The 21,087-nt window shown below is 48.5% G+C and overlaps 1 protein-coding gene across 1 annotated transcript in view; it reads right to left on the minus strand.

Moving 5' to 3' along the window:
- The window catches only part of myo15b (myosin XVB), a 480,192-nt gene extending 463,326 nt beyond the window's left edge, over window positions 1-16,866 (minus strand). Inside the window, exons 1-4 of the mRNA XM_070856827.1 lie at window positions 16,838-16,866; window positions 15,213-16,775; window positions 11,441-11,491; window positions 6,279-6,342 (exon numbers count right to left, since the gene is read on the minus strand). Coding sequence (XP_070712928.1) covers window positions 6,279-6,342; window positions 11,441-11,491; window positions 15,213-16,775; window positions 16,838-16,866 — 1,707 coding nt within the window. The remainder of the gene's footprint in view (window positions 1-6,278; window positions 6,343-11,440; window positions 11,492-15,212; window positions 16,776-16,837) is intronic.
- Window positions 16,867-21,087: the final 4,221 nt, after the last annotated feature.

Here is a 21,087-nt window from a genome sequence, read left to right on the forward strand (position 1 = left end):
TATAACCCCCACCCCGAAATAAAACTCAATATAACCCCACCCCGAAATAAACCTCAATATAACCCTCACCCCGAAATAAACCTCAATATAACCCCCTCCAAAATAAACCTCAATATAACCCCCACCCCGAAATAAACCTCAATATAACCTCACCCCGAAATAAACATCAATATAACCCCCAGCCCAAAATAAACCTCAATATAACCCCACCCCGAAATAAATCTCAATATAACCCTCACCCCGAAATAAACCTCAATATAACTCTCACCCCGAAATAAACCTCAATATAACCCTCACCCCGAAATAAACCTTAATATAACCCCACACCGAAATAAACATCAATATAACCCCACCCTGAAATAAACCTCAATATAACCCCACTCCGAAATAAACCTCAATATAACCCCACTCCGAAATAAACCTCAATATAACCCCACTCCGAAATAAACCTCAATGTAACCTCACCCCGAAATAAACCTCAATATAACCTCACCCTGAAATAAACCTCAATATAACCCCCACCCCGAAATAAACCTCAATATAACCCCACCCCGAAATAAACATCAATATAACACCCACCCCGAAATAAACCTCAATATAACCCCACCCCGAAATAAACCTCAATATAACCTCACCCCGAAATAAACCTCAATATAACCCTCACCCCAAAATAAACCTCAATATAACCCTCACCCCGAAATAAACCTCTATATAACCCCCACCCCGAAATAAACCTCAATATAACCTCACCCCGAAATAAACCTCAATATAACCCCCACCCCGAAATAAACCTCAATATAACCCCACACCGAAATAAACATCAATATAACCCCCACCCCGAAATAAACATCAATATAACCCCACCCCGAAATAAACCTCAATATAACCTCACCCCAAAATAAACCTCAATATAACCCTCACTCCAAAATAAACCTCAATATAACCCCACCCCGAAATAAACCTCAATATAACCCCACCCTGAAATAAACCTCTATATAACCCCCACCCCGAAATAAACCTCAATATAACCCCCACCCCGAAATAAACCTCAATATAACCCCCAACCCGAAATAAACCTCAATATAACCCCCACCCCGAAATAAACATCAATATAACCCCACCCCGAAATGAACATCAATATAACCCCACCCCGAAATAAACCTCAATATAACCCCCACCCCGAAATAAACCTCAATATAACCCCCACCCCGAAATAAACCTCAATATAATCCCCACCCCGAAATAAACCTTAAATATAACCCCCACCCCGAAATAAACCTCACTGTAACCCTCACCCCGAAATAAACCTCAATATAACCTCACCCTGAAATAAACCTCGATATAATCTCCACCCCGAAATAAACCTCAATATAACCCCCACCCTGAAATAAACCTCAATATAAGCCCCACCCTGAAATAAACCTCAATATAACCCTCACTCCGAAATAAACCTCTATATAACCCCACCCCGAAATAAATCTCAATATAACCTCACCCTGAAATAAACCTCAATATAACCCCACCCCGAAATAAACCTCAATATAACCTCACCCCGAAATAAACCTCAATATAACCCCACCCCGAAATAAACCTCAATATAACCCTCACCCCGAAATAAACCTCAATATAACCCTCACCCCGAAATAAACCTCAATATAACCCTCACCCCGAAATAAACCTCAATATAACCCTCACCCCGAAATAAACCACAATATAACCCCACCCCGAAATAAACCTCAATATAACCCCACCCTGAAATAAACCTCAATATAACCCCCACCCTGAAATAAACCACAATATAACCCTCACACCGAAATAAACCTCAATATAACCCTCACCCCGAAATAAACCTTAATATAACCCCACCCCGAAATAAATCTCAATATAACCCTCACCCCGAAATAAACCTCAATATAACCCTCACCCCGAAATAAACCTCAATATAACCCTCACCCCGAAATAAACCTTAATATAACCCCACTCCGAAATAAACCTCAATATAACCCCACTCCGAAATAAACCTCAATGTAACCTCACCCCGAAATAAACCTCAATATAACCCCACCCCGAAATAAACCTCAATATAACCTCACCCCGAAATAAACCTCAATATAACCCTCACCCCAAAATAAACCTCAATATAACCCTCACCTCGAAATAAACCTCTATATAACCCCCACCCCGAAATAAACCTCAATATAACCTCACCCCGAAATAAACCTCAATATAACCCCCACCCCGAAATAAACCTCAATATAACCCCACACCGAAATAAACATCAATATAACCCCCACCCCGAAATAAACCTCAATATAACCCCACCCCGAAATAAACCTCAATATAACCTCACCCCGAAATAAACCTCAATATAACCCTCACCCCAAAATAAACCTCAATATAACCCCACCCCGAAATAAACCTCAATATAACCCCACCCTGAAATAAACCTCTATATAACCCCCACCCCGAAATAAACCTCAATATAACCCCCACCCCGAAATAAACCTCAATATAACCCCCACCCCGAAATAAACCTCAATATAACCCCCACCCCGAAATAAACATCAATATAACCCCACCCCGAAATGAACATCAATATAACCCCACCCCGAAATAAACCTCAATATAACCCCAACCCCGAAATAAACCTCAATATAACCCCCACCCCGAAATAAACCTCAATATAATCCCCACCCCGAAATAAACCTTAAATATAACCCCCACCCCGAAATAAACCTCAATATAACCCTCACCCCGAAATAAACCTCAATATAACCTCACCCTGAAATAAACCTCGATATAATCTCCACCCCGAAATAAACCTCAATATAACCCCCACCCTGAAATAAACCTCAATATAACCCCCACCCTGAAATAAACCTCAATATAACCCTCACTCCGAAATAAATCTCAATATAACCCCCACCCCGAAATAAACCTCAATACTACCCAAACCCCGAAATAAACCTCAATATAACCCCACCCCGAAATAAACCTCAATATAACCCTCACCCCGAAATAAACCTCAATATAACCCTCACCCCGAAATAAACCTCAATATAACCCTCACCCCGAAATAAACCTCAATATAACCCTCACCCCGAAATAAACCACAATATAACCCCACCCCGAAATAAACTACAATATAACCCCACCCTGAAATAAACCTCAATATAACCCCCACCCTGAAATAAACCACAATATAACCCTCACACCGAAATAAACCTCAATATAACCCTCACCCCGAAATAAACCTTAATATAACCCCACCCCAAAATAAACCTCAAATATAACCCCCATCCCAAAATAAACCTCAATATAATCCCCATCCCGAAATAAACCTCAATATAACCCTCACCCTGAAATAAACCTCAATATAACCCCCACCCCGAAATAAACCTCAATATAACCCCCACCCCGAAATAAACCTCTAAATAACCCCACCCCGAAATAAACCTCAATATAACCCCACCCTGAAATAAACCTCAATATATCCCCCACCCCGAAATAAACCTCAATATAACCCCCACCCCGAAATAAACCTCTACATAACCCCACCCCGAAATAAACCTCAATATAACCCCACCCTGAAATAAACCTCAATATAACCCCCACCCCGAAATAAACCTCAATATTACCCCACCCCGAAATAAACCTCAATATAACCCCCACCCCGAAATAAACCTCTATATAACCCCCACCCCGAAATAAACCTCAATATTATCCCCACCCCGAAATAAACCTCAATATAACCCCACCCTGAAATAAACCTCAATATAATCCCCACCCCGAAATAAACCTCAATATAATGCCCACCCCGAAATAAACCTCAATATAACCCCGCCCCGAAATAAACCACAATATAACCCCACCCCGAAATAAACCTCAATATAACCCCGCCCCGAAATAAACCTCAATATAATTCCCACCCCGAAATAAACCTCAATATAACCCTCACCCTGAAATAAACCTCAATATAACCCCCACCCCGAAATAAACCTCAATATAACCCCACCCTGAAATAAACCTCCATATAACCCCCACTTCGAGGAGCCTCAGCAAAATTGATGTCAACAAAGTCAAAGGGAAACCCTCCAGTGGCTGGAGTGAGAGCAGATGCAGGGAAGATGCTTACAGTCGTTGGAGCCCCAGACATCACTAGAAATTCCTCAGGGAAACGTTCTTGGTCCGATCATCTTCAGCTACTTTGTCAATTGTCTACTCTCCAATTTAAGGTCAGAAGCGGAACCTTTAATTGACGATTCTACAGTGCCCAGCTTCATTCACAACTTCTCCAATAAAGAAGCAGTCCATGTCAGCCCAGAGCAGGACCTAGATAACATCCAGGTCTGGGCAGACATGTGGCAGGTAACATTCACTCTACATATGTACCAGGTACTGACCATTTCGAGCCTTGACCTTCAATGACTCCAACCTCACCATCAATATCTTGGGGGTCATCATTGACAAGGAGCTTAACTGGACAAACCATATCACAACAAGAACAGGACAGAGTGTGAGTACTCTGTGACAAATGGTTCACCTCCCTATTCCTCAAAGCCTGTCTGCTATCTACAAGGCTCAAGTCAGGAGTGTGATGCAACACTCACCACAAACCTGAATTAGAGCAGCTACAACAAGTTCCACACCATGCACAACGTAACAGGTTAATGGAACAATGCTCCTGCCCCTGAATTCAGTATTCATCCCCTCCACCACTGGTACACTGCCCATCCACTCTACCCACACACACTGCCCACACATAACACCCACCAAATCACCATCCACCTACCCACACACACTGCCCACACATAATACCTACCCAAATCACCATCCACACAACCCATCGAAATCCCCAGCCACACAATCCATCAACTCTATCCACCCACATTACCCGCCCAAATCCCTATCCACTCCCCACTAACCATCAATCGTATCTCATCTACCCTACCACAGATTCCATTCATTCTATCCATTCCAACTGACACTACCAACCCACACTTGGCATATTAACTAGCACCCTACTCATCTCCATTACCCGTCCACTCCACCCAATACACTGCCCAGCCACACTACTATTGGGCATGATAGTCCAGTGGTTACGGTACTGGACTAGAAACCCACAGATCATGAGTTCATATACCACCAGGGCAAATTGTGCAATTGAATTCAATAATTCGGAGAAGTGTGGTCTGACATCAGAAAAAATGACTTTCAAAACTGTTCCATTGTTGTAAACACAGAATTGGTTCACTGACGTCCTTCAGGGAGGAGAACCGGCAATCATTGCTGATCTTACTGCAGGTGACTGACCCCCACCCCATCCATATCACCCCCACCCCATCCATATCACCCCCACCCCATCCATGTCACCCCCACCCCATCCATATCACCCCCACCCCATCCATATCACCCCCACCCCATCCATGTCACCCCCACCCCATCCATGTCACCCCGCCCCCATCCATATCACCCCCACCTTCTGCTCCACGGGATGTTTCTGTCCTCCATGAGCTCCCCCCCCCCACCATCAATATCACCCCCACCCCATCCATGTCACCCCCACCCCATCCATGTCACCCCCACCCCATCCATATTACCCACACACCCCATCCATTTTACCCCCACACTCCCAATCTATATTTCTCATCTCCACTACTTAATGCCTGGGAGAGCTTGAAAACCCCATGCATTCACTGAATAATACATTCTGTACACCACAATCTCATTGATCTCTACACTAGGACATGTGTGCACGTATTCACACTCATTCACACTCATACACACTAACTTACACACTCAGTCACACACCAATATTTACATAAATACACATGTTTACACACTCTCATACAATCAATTATTCACAAAATTTTACACTCACAAATCCACACACTCTCGGACCTGTGCATATTCATATTCATGAACTCATACTTACTCCACTCCCCTAAACACTGCATTCAGACATATATTCAGACACACCGTTACTCTTACTCAATCATTCAGTCACAATCACCCACCTACACAAATAAAGTCATTCACATTGACTCAATGATATATTTGCACACTAACACATAAGCAGTAGTCTAGAAGTGACTTTTTAAACACACTGTTGTAGAAATAAATATTTCCAAATGTTAAACTGTGGGATGTTTGTGAGCGGGAAAGAGGAATGTGTATGCACTAAGTGAATAATGTGATATAGTCCAATAACATACAATAATGAATGATGTACAAATTACTGCTCAGCTTCCTGTTAAAGGGGTGAGATGAGTTCTTACGTAAATAATGTCTCTGTGGAATCTCCTCTTCAGACTCAGTAACACCGAGCTTTCACACACCTCCCTACAATCAAATAAAGATACGTTTAGTCATAGTGGAGGTATCTCTGGCTGCTCATAACAACAGCCAGGTAACCAACCAATCCCAAACCTGGAAACAAAGGCCAACAGTTGGTGAATATTTACACTGGAACATGTGAACTCTGACCCCTACGGACTGACTCGCACTCAACTTTGCCCCATGGAATGACCCAAACTAAAATCCTAGTTCCACAGTACTGACTCTACCTCAAGCTCTGCCCTACACCAGACTGACCCACACACTGACCCACACACTGCCCCTGCCCCTGATTGACCCACACACTGGCCCACACACTGACCCACACACTGACCCTGGTCCTGACTGACCCACACACTCACCCTGCCCCCTGACTGACCCACACACTGACCCATACACTGATCCACACACTGACCCTGGTCCTGACTGACCCACACACTCACCCTGCCCCCTGACTGACCCACACACTGACCCATACACTGACTGACCCACACACTAACCCTGCCCCTGACTGACCCACACACTGACCCACACACTGACTGACCCACACACTAACCCTGCCCCTGACTGACCCACACACTAACCCACACACTGACCCACACACTGACTGACCCACACACTGCCCCTGCCCCTGACTGGCCCACACACTGACCCACACACTGACCCTGCTCCTAACTGACCCACACACTGACCCACACACTGACCCTGCCCCAGACTGACCCACACACTGACCCACATACTGACCATCCCCCAGGCTGACCCACACACTGACCCACACACTGACCCTGACTGACCCACACGCTGACCCGGGAAAGTGGAGTTGAGGTTGATGATCAGCCATGATCTTATTGAATGGCTCGAGGGGCCGTAGGGCCGACTCCTGCTCCTATTTCTTATGCTCTTATGACCCTGTCCCTCACTGACCCTTACTGACCCCTCACTGACCCCTCACTGACCCTCACTCAGACACTGACCCTCACTCAGACACTGACCCTCACTGACCATCACTGACCTTCACTCAGACACTGACCCTCACTGATCCTCACTCAGACACTGACCCCTCACTGACCCTCACTCTGACACTGACCCTCACTGACCCACACTGACCCTCACTGACCCTCACTCTGACCCTCACTGACCCACACTGACCCCTCAATGACCCTCAGTGACCCTCACTGACCCACACTGACCCTCAGTGACCCACACTGACCCTCACTGACCCTTCACTGGCCCGCACTGCCCCTCATTGACCCCTCACTGACTCTCACTGACCCTCACTCAGACACTGACCACTCAGAGGCTGACCCACACACTGACCCTGCCCCTGGCTGACCCACACACTGACCTTGCCCCAGACTGACCCACACACTGACACACACTGACCCTGCCCCAGACTGACCCTCACTGACCCACATTGGCCCTCACTGACCCTCAGTGACCCTCACTGACCCACACTGACCCTCACTGGCCTTCACTGACCCTCACTCAGAAACTGACCCTCACTGGCCTTCACTGACCCTCACTCAGAAACTGACGCTCACTGACCCACACTGACCCTCACTGACCCACACTGACCCACACTGACCCTCACTGACCCACACTGACCCTCACTGATCCTCATTGACTCTCATTGACTCTCAGGGACCCTCATTGACCCTCACTCAGACACTGACCCACACACTGACCTTCACAGACACTGACCCTCATTGACCAACACACTAACCCACACACTGACCCTGCCCCAGACTGACCCACACACTGACTCACACATTGACCCTGCCCTGACTGACCCACACTGACCCTCACTGACTCTCACTGACCCTCACAGATCCTCACTCAGACACTGACCCTCACTGACCCTCACTCAGACACTGACCCTCACTGACCCTCACTGACCCCTCACTGACCCTCACTGCCCCCTTACTGACCCTCACTGCCCCCTTACTGACCCTCACTGGCCCTCACTCAGATACTGACCATCACTGACCCTCACTGACCCTCACTCAGACACTGACCCTCATTGACCCTCACTCAGACACTGACCCACACACTGACCTTCACAGACACTGACCCTCATTGACCAACACACTAACCCACACACTGACCCTGCCCCAGACAGACCCACACATTGACCCTGCCCTGACTGACCCACACTGACCCTCACTGACTCTCACTGACCCTCACAGATCCTCACTCAGACACTGACCCTCACTGACCCTCACTCAGACACTGACCCTCACTGACCCCTCACTGACCCTCACTGCCCTCTTACTGACCCTCACTGCCCCCTTACTGACCCTCACTGGCCCTCACTCAGATACTGACCATCACTGACCCTCACTGACCCTCACTCAGACACTGACCCTCACTGATCCTCACTCAACACTGACCCTCACTGACCCTCACCGACCCTCACTGACCCTCACTAACCCTCACTGAACATTACTGATCCTCACTCAGACACTGACCCTCACTGACCCCTCACTGACCCTCGCTGCCCCCTTACTGACCCACACTGACCCTCACTGACCCCCACTGACCCTCACTCAGACTCTGACCCTTACTGACCCTTACTGACCCTCACTCAGATACTGACCATCACTGACCCTCACTCAGACACTGACCCTCACTGACCCTCACTCAGATACTGACCATCACTGACCCTCACTCAGACACTGATCCTCACTGACCCTCACTCAGACACCGACCCTCACTGACCCACACTGACCCTCACTCAGACACTGACCCTCACTGACCCCCTCACTCAGACCCTCTCCCCTCCCATTCAGAAAGACCTACACTCAGGTACTGACCTATAAACAGGAGTCGCTCATAGTCAGACCCTGGTTCTCTGCCCTGGCCTCCAATCAGAATAAACCGTGCTGAAATACCATCATATGAAAGTGAGGGGCAGGAAAAGACCAGCCCCACACATGATGTCTAGCCCTCTCCCTTACCCCCTCCCAGCCCCACCCCCCACTCCCCCCCCTCCCGCCACCTCGGCTCTAGGCATATAATCTCTGGGTAGAGGCAAAAAATATTACCTAGGGCCAATAAGGGGAAAAATCGGGAAAATTCCTCTCCAACTCCGCTAGGCGATTGAAACCAGTCCACAAGATCATATTGACCATGTGTACGTTAACTGTTAACGTACACCTTTAAGATGATGCGATCTCTGCCCCAGCCAAGGACTGGTCCCGCTCCCTCTGGAAGGCGTTCAGAGAGTCAGCACCCACCCCACCCGTCGGCAACGCATGCCGGAGACTCCCTGCTCTCTGGGCAACGGAGACCGCCCAACATCCAGTGTTCTTACTCTTGCATAGTTTAAACTCCTGTCCCCTGGTCCTCCCCAATCTGTTAAATGGAATAGTCTCTCAATAGGGACACTATCTAGCCCTTTCATTATTTTACAGATCTTAATCAGGTCACCTCGATGTCTATGCTGCTCTAATCCAACCACAGAGATTGCTATACTATTACACCAACTATTGCAGTCACTGTAACGTGACCACATTGACTTGGGTCTGCTGTACACATCTTCTTGGGCTCAGTGGCATTACTCCTATAAGACGAATGTGTGTCTTACTTTTACGGGAGTTGACTCACTCTACTCTATGTGTACTTGTACAATAGTGTTAACCAGTGTTAATAATACCTTCCCTTTGTGATGTAGGCTAGATATTTGTGCCTTTCGCATGTGCAGCTTCAGCTCTCCAAACACGGACCGAGCAACGACTTGTTCAGATGTGGCCTGCTAGTTCACAGTAAGGTTAATATACGGAAAAGCTGCAATGACCTCACTCGCTTCATTCCGTCAGTAAAGATAGATCTTTATGCAATAAAACAAAATAAACTCGCCACGCTTGCCCACATCTGTTCACAAAATAGCTTCCAACTGTTCCTCGAGCATTTTTAACCTCTTCGCCTCAGCAAAGTCCCTCAAAGCTTTCCCTTCAACAACCCTGACTGCTCTCACACCCGTCTTGTTTCAGAAATGGTTTCCCTTTGTCTCTCTTGTTAACTCACTCTGCTTATAGACAGACCGGGATCAAAGGACGTCCCAACACAATGGGAGTGAGATATTTTTCAATGATTCAGACAAGCTGACAAATTGCTTATCGTTTAGTCTCTGACAAAGATAACTTTCATCCAACATATTAAACACCATTTGTCCATGAAATTGTTTTAAACTTATGAGAACACACTTTGCCTAAAACGTCAAACATTAAAATGAGCTTATTTTTCAAAACCTTTCTGTGGAAAAATGGTCAGAAAAATCCTGAAACATGAAAATCATTTACTCTAACACTATCACACTTACTCTAATCATATCACACTTATTATAACACCATTACACTCAATTATAACACTATCACACTTACTATAATTGTATCACACTTATTATAACACTATCACACTCAATTTAACACTATCACACTCATTGCAACTGTATAATATTCAGTGCATATCAGACTCACTGTAATGCTGTCACACTCTCTGTAACACTCACTAACACTATCACATTCACTGTAACTGTGCCTCACTCATAGTAACACCAGGACAAAGCAGCCCACTTGATCGGCACCCCATCCACCACCTTAAACATTCACTCCCTCCACCACCGGCGCACTGTGGCTGCAGTGTGTACCATCTACAAGATGCATTGCAGCAACTCGCCAAGGCTTCTTCGGCAGCACCTCCCAAACCCACGACCTCTACCACCTAGAAGGACAAGGGCAGCAGGCGCATGGGAACACCACCACCTCCACATTCCCCTCCAAGTCACACACCATCATGACTTGGAAATATATCGTTGTTCCTTCATCGTCGCTGGTCAAAATCCTGGAGCTCCCTCGCTAACAGCACTGTGGGAGCACCTTCACCACACGGACTGCAGCAGTTCAAGAAGGCAGCTCACCACCACCTTCTCACGGGCAATTAGGGATGGGCAATAAATGCTGATCTTGCCGGCAACCTCACATTCCGTGAATGAATTTTAAAAAACAATGCAGCTGTGTCACACTCACGAACACTATCACAATCTAATGCTGTGGCAATCCTGGAGTTACATGAGGAATTGGAATGAACTTTGCGAGTATCTTACTCTAGGTTGGATAGATCCTCCACCTCCTCGGTCTCAGGGCTGCGACCTCCACTGAAGGTTGGCTGAAAGAGAGAAGATTGGATGCTTCAAACTATCCCACTAATCAATTACCCTGAAACTCAAAAAAATTAATGAATACTGGCATCTTTCTCCTCATGGGAACATTCCTTCAACATTAGTGCAAGTAAGAAGAATGGTATTTATACTAATTGGGAATGGGGAGGAGGGGAGGGGAAGAAGAGGAGAGAGGGAAAAGGCATTGAGAGAAAAGGAAAGGGAGGGGAATGGAGGGAGGACAGACAGGCAGGGAGCAAAAAAGACTTTTATTACATGGTGCACTATCACATCTCTCAAAAATATCTCAAAGCATGGTGCAATTAATTATTTCTAAGTCTAATAAGTGTATACCATAGGTAAATGTGGCAATATTTTATACACAGCAATATCCCACCAACAGTAATGAGATGAACGACCAGTTAATCTGTTTGGGTAATGTTAGATGAGGGAAGAACGTTGGCCAGGATTCTGGGAGAAATTGAGATGAGGAGGAATTTCTTCTCTCAGAGGGTTGTAAATCTGTGGAATTCGCTGCCTCATAGAGCTGTGGAAGCTGGGTCATTGAATAAATTTAAGACCAAAATAGACAGTTTCTTAATCGATAAGGAAATAAAGGGTTATGTGGAGCGGGCGGGGAAGTGGACCTGAGTCCATGATCGGATCAGCCATGATCGTATTAAATGGTGGAGTAGGCTCGAGGGGCTGTATGGCCTACTCCTGCTCCTATTTCTTATGTTCTTATGACTTCCCTGTTGTTCTTTGAATAGCACCATACGAAGGGTGATCTTCACTTATGGGAGCGCTGAGGTGTCCTGTGTCTGAGAGGCAGTGGTTGTCCAGAATGTTCCCTTGTGGCCTTGGTGATCTCCAAGCACAGACCTGCCCCTTGACTGGGACATGTGCCTGGTAAACAGAGTGGAGATTCGGAGTGAGCTGCAGGCCTGAATCCCGAAACAGGGGCCTTGTTGGTGCTGCTGATCAGGACACCACCACTGCACAACCAGAAGAAGTGGACAGAAAGATTAAAGAGGCCACAGGGGGGCCCAAAGACTGGAAATGTTCCACTGATGGTCTGGGCTGAGGCCTTCAGCAGGTAGGCCATCAAGGTGGGAAGGAAGGCCTCTCCCGAGGCCTTCTCCCTCCATTTACCATTGTGCCCCTGGGCCTCGCACCGCCTCTCACCCCCAGGCCCCAGGGGACTGACAGTTCGAGGGGCCGCCAGGAGGGAAATGGGCCGGAGCCCGCCCTCCTGCCGGAATGTGCTTGTGATGGGACGGGAAGGGACGGCAACTGGTGGTCCCGGCTTGGGTGGGGCCGGGGGGTTGGCAAGTTGGAGGAAAATCAAAGTCAAGGCAAAGAGGTGACAACAGGTCTCAGCATCGGGCTTTTGCTGCCGCTATCCCAGCTGCATTGGGGGAGGATAGTGGATGAAAGTGCAGGCCATAATTTCTGAGCTACTTCAGTGATTGTGCGTGTAAAGAAAGGAAAGAATAAAATAGTTGCATTTATATAGCGCCTTTCAGGACTTCAGGAAGCTCCAAAGTACTTTTGCGGCCAATTAAGTACTTTTGGAGTGTAGTCACTGAAGTAATTTGGGAATGCAGCAGCCAATTTGTGCACAGCATGCTCCCAGACACAGCAATGTGACAACGACCAAATCATCAGTTTTTAGCGTGGTGTTAGTTGAAAGATAAACATTGGCCAGGGCACCAGGGAAAATTCCCCAGCTCTTCTTTTAAATAGTGGCATGGGATCTTTTACATCCATCTGAGAGAGCAGACGGGGCCTCTGTTTAATGTCTCATCCGAAAGGCACCTCCGACAATCCAATACTCCCTCAGCACTGCACTGGAGTGTCAGCCTGGATTAGATGCTCAGGTCTCTTGAGTGGGACTTGAACCCACGACCGTCTGACTAAGAGATGAGAGTGCTGCCCACTGAGCCACGACTGACACCAGAAGTAGATACCCCCCCCACCCTGCGTTCCATGAGTGTTGAGTAGTTAGAGATCCATTGCAAAGTGTTATGTAAAATTGGTGTCACTAAAACAGATTATCTGGTCATTTTCACGTTGCTTGGTGTGCGCAAATTGGCGGCCATGTTTCCTACATTACAACAGTGATTACACTTCAAAAGTACATCCTTGGCTGTAAAGCACTTTGGGATGACTTGAGGTTGTGAAATGAGCTGTATAAATACATGATATCGGGGCAGATTTCCGGCTCCTCTGCACTCAGTTTCTCCCCCCGGAGCAACGGTGGTGAGGCGTTCTGGGCAGGCGGTGAGCCTCCGGCGCCCCGCAGCGATCCTCGGGTCCGGTTTAGCGGCGGTGCGGAGCAGCACCGCCCGGAAGAGCTGCGCCCGGTGTGCAACGCCGCCGGTTGGGACACCGCGCGAGTTTTGGCTCCTGCCCGACCCATCCGCCCAGACGCGCGCCTGGGAAATTGGGCAGTCCAACGATACCGACTGCAGAGAGGTGAGTAATGGACTCCTGAGGTAAATGCGATTGTTTCTTCTTTTAATTTTTTTTGCCATTCATGTTGTGGAGGCGTGGGCAATGTTTTGGGAATGTTTTTCTGGGGGATTTTTTAGGGGGTTTTTTCTCCCCAGACGTCTCTCGGAGCACTCCCGGCCCGGCTCTTTAGCTCGGGGGTTTCCCACGCTAGTGCCCAAAGAGAGGTGTACAACTCCTCCCTCAGCGCTGCACCACCTGACTCAGGGCCCAGCTGCCCAATGTTACTGACTGAGGCGCAAACTGTTCCCGTGCGCTAACTTTATCGCCCCGCCGCCATTACCGCCCCGAAACATCAAAGTTGAAAATTCAGCCCTCACCATGTTCTTTTTTTTTGTCTTTCATATTGTAAGAAGCCATTGTTGCTTTGACACTTAAAAAAATCGAAGCTGATCAGTGGCACCATCTTCAAGGCTTGCGTTTGAACTTCAAAAGAAAAATATCCATAAGGGCTCGCGCACGATCTTCTATTCGACACGCCGCTGTACGTGAAGGGAGTGATTGGACTCTGAGGGAAACTATCTTACTTAAGTATTACCAGAGATTGTGTTTCGAAGAACATGGCAGGAGAGCCTGCAGGAACGATGGATCCTGTATTTTTAAATAGTCAAGTTTGTATAAAGCTTGATTATTAATAATAATATATTGCCGATATTTTTGCTTCTCAATATTATTTTATCTGTAAATAAATGTGTTTAGCAGCTTATCCTGTATACAATGGTCTATCTGACTTTTCTCCTCCTCCCGAGGTGACAGTGAACAACATGGGCATCTCACATATTCTCCGCAAGTAACTTACTGCGATTCAAGTGGAAGAGAGTAGAGGGCATGAAAGAGAAGGAAACAAGAGGAGAGAGTTAGGAAGGGAAGAGGCGGAGATTGGAGGAGAGGGATCGGAGGAGGAACAGGGTTAGGAACGGAAGGGGTGTAGAAGGGGAGGAGAACGAAATGGGAGAGGTGAGAGGGAGGGAGGCATGAGAAAGACAAAAAGATGTGAGGGTTGCAAATGGGAGAAGAGGGAGGGGAAAGCGTGAGTGATACAATGGAACCCATTACTTGACAATTGGTCTTCACTCCGATTGTTCCTTGTAACAGCTGAGCTTTGGGATGTCCAAAAGTGGATCAGTATTTTTCATTGGCTGTATTTTTGTTAGATTGGAATCAATGGCAAAATAACCAATCACTGATTAGGTAGAAACTCTACTGGATTAGTACCTGTTTATATGTGAAGTCTTTCTCGAGAATGTCTTCAACGGTGTCCTCAGACTCCCAGCCCCCTGTCCTTCTGTGTGCTCTGGCGATGTCCGGCTCCTTGTACATTGTCCATTTGCTCAGGTTCTCAATTGTCGGATGTGGAAGCAATGTTTCTGAATCCAACCAAGTCAAATGTTGGTTATTAAAATGCCCCCTCTGTGCCCAGTGAATCTCCCTCGTATCCCGAAGATACTCATTGTCTTGGGCATGTGTCATCTGTTGGCGTTGATCTTTTCTCAGGTGGGACAGGAGGAGTGCATCAGGATCGGAACGGGCTAATTTTCTTTTATCCTGATCTTTTTTGAGGAGCTTGTTTACTAGCCTGGGCCTGGTGACTGTATCTTGGTAGCGAGGAACAGTCCTGGCTGGCCATGCCCTGGCATCTTTTGGTTGTGTTTTTGAAGCCTTCCTCTCTGAATTGGACTGTGTGATATCCCCTAGCGTGTGAAGTTTGTCTCCAAGTGTACTCTGTGGCTTGCCGCCACCATCCATGTACAAGTAGTTCATCTGGGCAGAGACCTCTGCCTTGTAGGGCTGTGGAGTATCTCCCCGCCTCCTTTCACTTCTACAACTGGCTAACACCGTTGCTTTTGATTTGACCAACCTGTGCACTCGTGGGAGCACGATCGCGTATTTTGCATCGGTGTTACCGAACTTCTCCTCAACCTCAGTCTGGCCCTCGCTCTGATGGCACTTATCCTGCCCATTGGCTTCCGTTTCTGGCGCCAGCTCTACGTCACCGGGCACCATTGCTTGCGCAGCAGCCGCGCTGCTGGGGGCAGCGCCGTTTGCCACCAGTACCCGACAAGCCCCGTTCTCTTCTGCCGCTGGAGCCGCTTTGGCCTGGCTGGAGGAGCGGCTCATTTGGCCAACCAGCCCCGCCGTGCCGGCGAACCCAATCGCCATGCGCCTCCTGAAGCCCCCAGTTGCCCCGTCTCTGTTCTTCCGCCTCATGCTTAGTGTCCTCGAAAGCCACTCGGTGGTCCCGATCACCTTGGTGACAGTGACCAGCTTGGATCTGGATTTCAAGATCTTGGGGATCTGGCGGCAGATCCATCCGGTGATCCTGCGGATGGCGGAAAACCTCCGGCGGGAATCCACCTTGGTACTGGCGCTCCCGCCTTCAGGTCCCGTGGTACCCCCCGCTGACGCGCTCTCCTCCGCCTTCGGCATCCGTGCCTTGAGTTTCCTCATCGACGCCAGTTTCACCTTCCCCACCACCGTCGCAATCTTCTTCTTGTGGACCAGAGCCGCCAGGTGTTGCGAAGATGGTTGCTGGCGGGCTCCAGTGTGACCCTCTGCTTCGGAACTACCAGCGGCGCTGTTTCCCCTGCCTTGCTCTTTCCCCGGGCTCTTCCCTGAGCTTTGATCCGTGGGCTGCTCCTGGGCTGGTGAACCATGTTGGGTTTTACCAGTCTTGAAAGCCACCTTTGCCAGTTGGGACAAGCTGCCTTCCCCTGCAGCCGGTGCAAGAGGCTGATTTGATTTTGCTCTGCTATCTCTGCCTTTTCTCCTGAGAGAGAGGATAAGGTGTGACCGGTGTGAGAGGAGGTTGAGGGAAGGGACAGTTTTCACATCATTTGATGTCTCGAGACTCTGCTCATCGCCGGATTGATCTCCCTGCTTTGTGCTCTGCTTCTCCGCAGCTTTACTCTTCATTGCTTCACACATCTGAGACTGATACTTGTGGTCAGCTTGGGCTTTCGAAAACTCCTCTCTATTTTTAGGGTCCTGCTTGGCCTCTGTTTGGCCTCTTCCCTTACTTTCCTCTTTAGCGTTGACCTTCATACCCACCAGAAGCTTCTTCTTCACATTCAACTGTAACGCTCTTCTCTTGAGAGCCTCCTCTGTGCCGTTAGCCTCGCTCTCAGCCCCCTCCCGGTATTTCACCTGTTTTTCTGGTTTTCCCTCTTCGCCGGCCTTTTCATCATCACTCTCTTCATCGCTGTCGTCCTGCTCTTCCTCCTGTTCCTCTCCGTCACTTCCAGCTCTATCTGCTGGATTGTGACTGATATTACTGCTGTGCTGCTTCCCTTGGCTTCCTCGCTCACTACTGACTGAATTATCTTCTTCACTGTCCTCACCACTGCTGCTTCTATCCTCGTCTGTGGTCACTGTTTTGTCAGCCACTTCCCCCTTCTCTATCGCGTCAGTCCCAGTGTCCCTCTTGTCTCTGTCTTCCTCTGTGCTCTCACTGACAGTGCTATCCCCCGGGTCAGTCATGTGCTCCTCGCTGTCAGTGCTGTCTTCATTGCTGCTTGGCTCCTCACTGGACTCCTCCAAACTCTCACTGTCTACATCACTTGAATCATTGCTGATCCCCTTTCTGCTTCTTCCAGTTCTTCCTGCTGGCTTTGTGTTGGTGATTGTACTCTTTCCTTCAGCTCCTTTGGTCTTCCCCCTGTTAGCTGCCTTCTCCTCCTCTACACCAGACTTGCTGGAATCATTTTCTTCATTAAATGTCTGGAATTTCTTCCCCTTATTCCCATTTCTCCTGACTGTATTTCCCTTTTTCTTATCCCTTCCTGACGAGGTGCGATCTTTGACTTTATCTCCCTCTGTCTTGCAGACCTTCCCTCCCTCACTCTTCTTCAACTCTTCTTCACTAATCTTCCTTCTCCCAGATTTCAGCCCCTCTTTTTCAATCTTTTTCTCATTAGCTTTAAGTTCCTTTAGGTTCATTTTTTGAGTCTCCCTTGTCTTGTCTGGAGGTGATTTCCTCTTTCCCCTCAGTTCATTTGCATTTGGTTTTCCCTCCCTTCCTGTTCCCGTTATCTTTCCCTCCCCTCCTTTCCCCGTTATCTTCCCCTCCCTTCCTTTCCCCGTTATCTTCCCCTCCCCTCCTTTCCCCGTTATCTTCCCCTCCCTTCCTTTCCCCGTTATCTTCCCCTCCCCTCCTGTTCCCGTTATCTTCCCCTCCCCTCCTTTCCCCGTTATTTTCCCCTCCCCTCCTGTTCCCGTTATTTTCCCCTCCCCTCCTGTTCCCGTTATCTTCCCCTCCCTTCCTTTCCCCGTTATCTTCCCCTCCCTTCCTTTCCCCGTTATCTTCCCCTCCCCTTCTGTTCCCGTTATCTTCCCCTCCCCTCCTTTCCCCGTTATCTTCCCCTCCCCTTCTGTTCCCGTTATCTTCCCCTCCCCTCCTGTTCCCGTTATCTTCCCCTCCCCTCCTTTCCCTGTTATCTTCCCCTCCCTTCCTTTCCCCGTTATCTTCACCTCCCCTCCTGTTCCCATTATCTTCCCCTCCCCTCCTTTGCCCGTTATCTTCCCCTCCCCTCCTCTCCCCGATGTCTGCTCCTTCTGCCTGCTCCGTCTGCCAGTGGGACTGGGCTTGCTCACCCTCCCACCCTCCAGCTTACACTTGCGCTCTTCGTCCCCTTGGTGTCCTCGTCCTTTCTTGAGCTGTCCCGAGTGCTTGGCCCCTGACCTTGGCTTTCCATGGCCGGTGTGGGGAGAGGATGCTCTCAGGGGGCTGGGCTCTCTGCTTTGTGGAATCCCCTTGGTATCTATCCCTGAGTTTCCGGTTTCCTCCTGTTGATCCTGCTCCGTGCCCTGGGCTCCACGTGTTATCTTCCTCCGTGGTGGTGATTTTGTCATATTCACAGCAGATGTTGCTGCTTTCAGCTCTAGACGCACCTGAAAAGATAAAGCAACATGGAAGAGGGATGGGAATCTCCCGGAACTCAGCAGGCAAACAGTTTGCACAGACTTCAGCCCGGTACGCAGTGACTGGGACTGTAGTTATACTGCACTCCCCCTTTTCAGATTCTGATTGATGCAAGGAGTCGCAGGAACCCCAGAGGAGTCATCTCCTGATGTGATACCAGAGCACACCGAGGCCCTGCGGTGTGAGACCCACTCCGAGGAGTGATGGACTCCACCCCTGGGGCCAGTTGCATCTGAACAATACCCAGATGGGTGGCTGGAAATTGTCTGTAGTCTCTGTCATGTTGAGGAGCAGTGGAATGGGCGCTCCCTGTCTGCTAATAATGTTGGGAAGCAATGCGCTCGCTTCCTGTCCCAGTATTGGGGAGCACAGCGCTCACTCCCTGTCTCCTAATATTGGGGAACACAGGACTCTGCCCGTCTCCTAATATTAAAATTAGCCAACCAGGTAGCTGAGCTCTGTGTCTGTATCCAAGTTACTCTATCGAATTAACGGGCTATTCGCCTTCTCAGATAAAGGGGGCATTCATATTCTAATAAAAAGCACTTTCTCTCAAAGGGAACATTCTCTCAGATAAAAGGCCACACACATTCTCTGATTAAAAGGTCACTCACCTTTTTTGTATCTGATTAAAAAAAGGTACTCTGATAAAAGGGACTCTGGTTCCCTCCCTGTGATAAAGGGGACATTCACCTTACTGAGGGAGTCGGATGTTCACTTGCGTGTTGCATCCTCGGCTGATTCCAGTAAGCTTGACGAAGCGTAGATCTCACTCCCACTTTAGGTCACACCTCTTGGCCAAACAGTTCCCTTTGCTCTGCCGAGTCGGAGGACGGTGTGGACTTGCCTCCAGCGTGTTGTCATCCAAATGATTTATCCATCAGGTCCGTAAGTGATAGTGTGATAATGATGGGGCTGAATAATTTGGATTTATTCACAGCCGCACAAACAATCATTTAGCAACACTTGGGCGGCACAATGAAAAGTGGCTCAACCAAAAACATAGAAGTACAAGGAGGCACCTGGGCACAAATTGGTGTTTTATGTGGAGTAAATCTGTAGTTTTCTGTGCCTGTGTTGCTCTGTGCATGTTTGGAAGTGCTGAAGCTTGGTGAGCTGGTGCCGTTGCAGTATATCAGTATAATAAGATTTGAAAGGGTCGTGTTTCCACTTTGAACAATAAAACACTCGACTTCATTCATAGCTCACATCATTACTGATATCAGAGCGCTGAGATCAAATATTCATTATTGAGAGAAAAAGTCTATGAAACACATGGTGAGGCTTAGCCATTAATATTACATGGCGCCTTTGTTTGGTAATTGACGGCTGTTCCTGGGGTTGGGCTGCCTTTAGCTGTTGGGTAATGTGAGCTTTGGGCATGTTTAAGAGGGAGCTTGTAGAATCAAACACGGAGTCAAGGAGGGAGCTTCGCATTACATGTTCCAGCACAAGCCTCAATCCCAGGGTCAACCTGCGCTAAGCCCATCCCCTGACCCAGTGCATTCCAGCACACCAGCCTCAATCCCAGGGTTAACCTGGGCTAAGTCCATCTCATCGGTATTTCAGACCGGAAGGAAGAACACAGCAGTATTGGCCAGGGTCGGTATTGAACCATGGCTCTTTTTGATATATATTAATGACCTGGACTTGAGTTTGGGGGAGGCATAATTTCAAAGTTTGGTGATGACACAAAGTAGGGGCCGAACTGGCCCAGGCTGGGTTTGCAGCGTATAATTCGAATTCGCTTTTTCTTTTATCGGTGGCGCAGGAAGTGCTGGGCTCTTTGTGAAACAAAAGTTATTATTGCGCAGCACATGCTACGCTCAGCATCGCGTTCAGCACCGCGCCAACGCCTCACAACAGCCCTCCAATTCTTTTAAAGGGGAGGGCCGCTGTGAGCTCTGCAGCATCTTTAGTGGTGCCCACTGGGCCACCAGGGAGAGTGTCGGCCGGGCCTGGTGGCCTGGCACCCAAGAGGGGGCGACGGTCTGCATGTTAGCGACCTGGCCACACCAGCGGCTGCCATTGTCGGGCCAACGGAAAAGTCGGCAGACAGAAAAAAGATGGCGGCCGGCACGCTACCACCTCCCCTTTAAGGGCGGCTGGGGTGCCACAGCTTCTCGCACCCGTGGGGCAATTTCCCTCGAAGTGTGCAAAG

The sequence above is a fragment of the Pristiophorus japonicus genome, chromosome 16 (assembly GCF_044704955.1).
Source record: "Pristiophorus japonicus isolate sPriJap1 chromosome 16, sPriJap1.hap1, whole genome shotgun sequence".
Classification (NCBI taxonomy): domain Eukaryota; kingdom Metazoa; phylum Chordata; class Chondrichthyes; family Pristiophoridae; genus Pristiophorus; species Pristiophorus japonicus.